Source organism: Nannospalax galili, unplaced genomic scaffold (assembly GCF_000622305.1).
Source record: "Nannospalax galili isolate Female #2095 unplaced genomic scaffold, S.galili_v1.0 scaffold1437, whole genome shotgun sequence".
Taxonomy (NCBI): Eukaryota; Metazoa; Chordata; class Mammalia; order Rodentia; family Spalacidae; genus Nannospalax; species Nannospalax galili.
In genome coordinates, this window is record NW_008341050.1 from 2,853,047 (window position 1) to 2,857,775 (window position 4,729).

At 49.4% G+C, this 4,729-nt stretch overlaps 1 protein-coding gene across 1 annotated transcript in view; it reads left to right on the forward strand.

Moving 5' to 3' along the window:
• Positions 1–3,237, forward strand: part of Tbata (thymus, brain and testes associated) — a 13,528-nt gene extending 10,291 nt beyond the window's left edge. Inside the window, exons 8-10 of the mRNA XM_017799027.1 lie at positions 298–442; positions 1,816–1,868; positions 2,729–3,237. Of these exons, the coding sequence (XP_017654516.1) occupies positions 298–442; positions 1,816–1,868; positions 2,729–2,817 (287 nt within the window). The 3' untranslated portion in view covers positions 2,818–3,237. The remainder of the gene's footprint in view (positions 1–297; positions 443–1,815; positions 1,869–2,728) is intronic.
• Positions 3,238–4,729: the final 1,492 nt, after the last annotated feature.

Genomic DNA, 4,729 nt, shown 5'->3' on the forward strand with positions numbered 1-4,729 from the left:
GGGGAGGGGAGAAGGGGGAGGGGAGGACAAGGAGGGTAGATCCTAGCAGACATCCCAGATACGTGTGTAGGGGGTGCGGGGGGAGGGGTGTGTGGCAAGAACAAAGGAGACATGGGCTTGCACAGTAGGAAAGAGTGAGAAAGGGGGCTGGCTGCTGTGAGGGGTCTCCTGGTGAGTCGAATATAGGATGGATACAAAAAGCTGTCCTTTATCTCCTTCACTGTGGTTGGGACTGGCTGTATGGGACAGGAAAGGGTTGCTTGCAGCTGAGGCCACTGCTCTGTACTGTGTTTTCAGAGAAAGATCTGGCACTGGGACTTCTGCAGACAGCAGCGGCTCAGCTCCTCCCCAAGTCCCTGTCTTCCATTCCAGCAGAGAAGCTTCTGAACCAGCTTCAAGAACTTCAAGAGACTCCTCAAGAGATGCAGCAAGCACCCTACAGGTAGGCTCCAGGCCCCTCACCTGCCCTCTGTTCCCAGAATACCTCCTGGGAGGTCAGCATCTATCTGCCTAGCTTAGTTGGCCTGCCTGGAATTCCAGCACTCCAGCTGGGAAAGAGAAAGGGAATCCCAAGAGCAAGCAAGACCAGCCATATTGGCTGACTCTGGGTTCAATCAGGGAATAAAGTGGGGAGCATTTACATGGGTGCTGGGGTCCTGGAACTCTGGTCCTCACACTTGTGTAGCAAGCAAATGTTTTCTCTACTGAGCCATCTCCTCAGCCCAACACTGAGGATTTTGAAACAACAAAATGAGAGGGTTGGGAAAAGCCATCCCAGGAAGCAGGAGGTTAGGGGCCCAGGCTTGGCAGTCAGGAATGAGCACACTGCAGGGAATATAGAAGTTTGGGGCACTGGGAAATGGCCTAAGTGGCTTAGGTTAGTGGAAGGGTTTTTGTTGTTTGGAGTTTAGGTTTGTTTTCTTGGCTTTGTTTTATTTTTTTTTTTATCCTGTCTATGTGAGACAGGATCTCACATAGACCAGCCTGGCCTCTAACTCATTATGTAGCCAAGGATGACCTTGAACTCCTGATCTTCCTGCCTCTACCTCTTGAATGCTAGGATTACAGACATGTGACACTATGCCCTGGTCATACAGTACTAGAGATGGAACCCAGGGCTTCATGCATGCTAGGCAAGCACTCTAACAACTGAGCCATACCCCAGTCTAAGGCATAGTTTCTTGCTCTGGCCCTGGCCCTGGCCTTTTTCTTTTTGAGAGGGCAGAGGAAGGGCTGGGGCTGAGGCTCATTACTGTACAATAGGACAGGCCCTGGGTTTGATTCCTAGCACCGCAACAGCAATAATAGTCTAGAGGAGGAAGGGCCTAGTGAGGAGGGCAGGCATCACTGTGAGCTTGGACAAGCCACCCCCAGTCTGCTAGGCTCCCTTTCACCCCTTCCCTAAAGCTTCTCCCAGAGTTGTTGGGGGAAAGCACATGGGCATGTGAAAAGCTACCATAGCATATGGCCCATACAGGTAGAAGAATGTTGCTTCCTTGTCAGGGACCAGCTTGAGATGCAAGGGGCTGAGGGGAGGGCCATGACCGTGACTGCCCCTTATAACTCCAGACAGGAGGGCCTTGTATCCCAGTGGCCAAAGCAGATACAGAATCATAGTTGTCTGGTTCCTGCTTCTGGGATGCAGGGAGGCCACCTAGGTCAATCCATGAACAGTCCCAAACTGGCTCTTCAGGAGGGGTGACTCACCTCTCCTGGGAGTGAGCAGCTGACTGAATCTATGCCACCTCCCACCTCATGCCCACCTGCCATCCGCAGCTCTGGCCTCCCAAACCTGTCCTTTATATTTGATTATAGTCCATCCCTGAAGAAGATGAGGACACCACCTTTATCCAAAGTCGAAAAACCCAGTAAGAGCCCATATAGGGAGTCATTCTGGGGGCCCACTGAGGCTAGCTCTGGCTGGGTTCCTGCCCTAGGAAGCTGCTTGGTTCACCTCTTCATCCAGCAAACATTTTTTTGCATCTCTACTATGTGCCAGGTGCTGGGGAGTCACTGGGGGAAAAATTCAAAACAAGTTCTGATGTCACAGGACTTGCATCTTAGAGAGGAAGAGTATAAAGGACAGAGACCTCTGAGAAGACAGCGCCTGTAGGGAAAGTTAAGGAGGTGAATGAGGTGGGGGAGAGGAGCAGCAGGTGGGATGGGAGGAGGGCTTCCTCCCATTGAAACATAGAGACTCTGCCCAGGAGGTGCCTATAAGCAGTGTTCCCTCCTTCCAGCCTGGTGTTGGAAGAGCAAGCTGGCCAGAGTGTCCAGGGCCCTCTGGGTGATAAGAGGTGAGACCAGATAGGCAGATAGGGTCAAGAGAGAGTGGGACACAATAAAGGTTATAAGCAAGGTGTGTGATATGTATCTGTGGCTGTTGCATGAGGCATAAATGGGGTGGGATGGCAGGAAGGGATTAGGGAACCCAGAGAGAAAACCCCTGCAGTGGCCCAGAATGGGGACAGCAGCAGCTGGGGTAGACAGAAGAAGACAGTTGTAAGCAGTGGACATGATTCTCCGGTATCAGAGTCCTGAGTACCCAAGAGAGCATCTGGCATGCAGTAGGCACTTGATAAATGTTTGCTAACTGGATGAGAAATGAGTAGGGCATGGTGAGGCCCAGAGAAGGGAGTCCCGGATCCCCAGCTGAGTTAAAGTCAAGCTGGCCTTGATTCTGGCCTCCCTTCCAACCTACTCAGTCACTGTCTCTCCCCTCCCCCAGAGAGCATGGGCAAAGTCCAAGTCCTCCACGTGCATCCCAGTGAGGACTCAGAAGATAAACCAACTCAGAAGTCAAAGACTGAGGGTTGAAGAGCCCACCGCAGAGCTAGAAGACTTCTACCAAGCTCAGAGGCAGCTTCTGAGCTCCAGAGGCAGGCTCCTGCCCTGCCACCTCAACACCACCCTGGTCTCTCACCACACTACTAAATAAAAGCCTGTCTTCCCTGAATGAAAGCACTTCTACCCTCCAGCAGGGGCACCTCGATGCTTAGATGGTTTGTTCTAGAAGAGACAAGCACAGGGTTCTATCATATCCCAGCCAGGGATACCGCCTATGTCAGGGAACCCTCAGACTCCTTCACACAATATTACCCAGTACTAAGTTTCTTCCATATGTCAAGCCCTGGAACAGCAACATGTGAATTGTTCTGTTACTTATATGTAGTTCTATATCTCCCACTCCTGAAAACCCAATGGGGCCTAATATGATTACCACAGTGCTATTTTGTAGATGAATAAACTGAGCCTCAGGTGAAACAACTTGTCTAAAGTTGCACAGGAAGTGGGGGAGTCAGGATCCAAACCCTAAATGTCTGTCTCTAGAAGCCCTGCTTGTAACTGCTGTCTTTTATAGTAGTCAACAAGCAGTGAGCCTCCAAAAGCATTGGGTTAGGAAGCTAGTGTCTGACAAAATCAAGATGGGAAGACACATTGTATAAATGTGCCCCAGATGAGATAGCCTTGACCCTGTCGGAAGTTCCAAGTTTACCTGTGAGATTTATAGATGTTCACCATCACACCTGGCCAATTCCTTTCAACGTGAATCTGGGGGGATACAAGCATTCAGACCATAGCACCCACAAAACAGTAACTCCCCTCTCAGCCCCTGGCCACAACTTTCAACCTTTATATTTTCTGTGTCTGGGTATGGGGGCAGTGCCTAGGTGTATCATAGTAAAACCATCTCATGTAAAATCATCTTTTACATTGTGTGTGTGTGTGTGTGTGTGTGTGTGTGTGTGTGTGTGTGTGTGTGTGTGTGTGTGTGTACACACAGACGCCATGGCACGTGTGTGGAGGTCAGAGAACAACTTGGAGTCAGTTCTCCTCTTACCATGTGGGTTTTAGAGGCTGAACTCAGGTTTTCAGGCTTGGTAGCAGTCTCTCTACCTGTTGAGCCACCTTGCTGGTCCTAGAATCATCTTTGTCCTTTTATGTGGAACTTATTTCCCTGGATATAATATCCTCAAACATGTTGTGACCTTTGCCATAATCTGCCTCCTTTGTTTCTACTGATGCAGTAGTTAAGCTTCCTCTAGCCTCTGTTCCCAAGTTCTCTAGTCCCAGGCTGGCCTGTCCACTCATCAAAAGCTGTCCATTCATAGTGCAATGGCCTTGTTCTTTGGCAGCTGGAGATGTAATACTATAGCCCTCCTTCACTACAAATACTTTTCAAAAGAATCCACATAGTAAAAGAAGCCTAGACGATATTTGCTTCCAGAATAAACCATGAAAATCCTGGCCTGCCCCTCCTAATTTTTCAGGGTGTATTGCTATGTGGTGAATACCTCTCACTATACATTCTCATTTATTTACTTTGGTTCATGGCGTCAGTTCATAGTGGTCCCATTGCTGTGGGCCTGAGGAGAGGTGGAGCAAAATAGCCACCATGAGACTGCTCATGTGACCAGGAAGCAGGGAGAAGAACAGAGAAGAGCCTGGGACAAGATATAGCCCCTAAGGACATGCCCTCATTGATTCACTTCCTCCAGCCAGTCCTCATTTCAGAAAGTTCCCATCACCTCCCAATAATACAAACCCATCAATGCAATAATCCATGGATTAGGCTGGAACTCTGACGATAGAATCATTGGGAGTTGATTGGAGGTTTAACCAACATGGGATGTCCATGCCTCTTCTTCCAAAGTGGGCATGAAAACCAGCTCTATTTAACCACAGCCCCATCCTTTGGCACAGGATTGACTCATAGGGAAGATAAGCT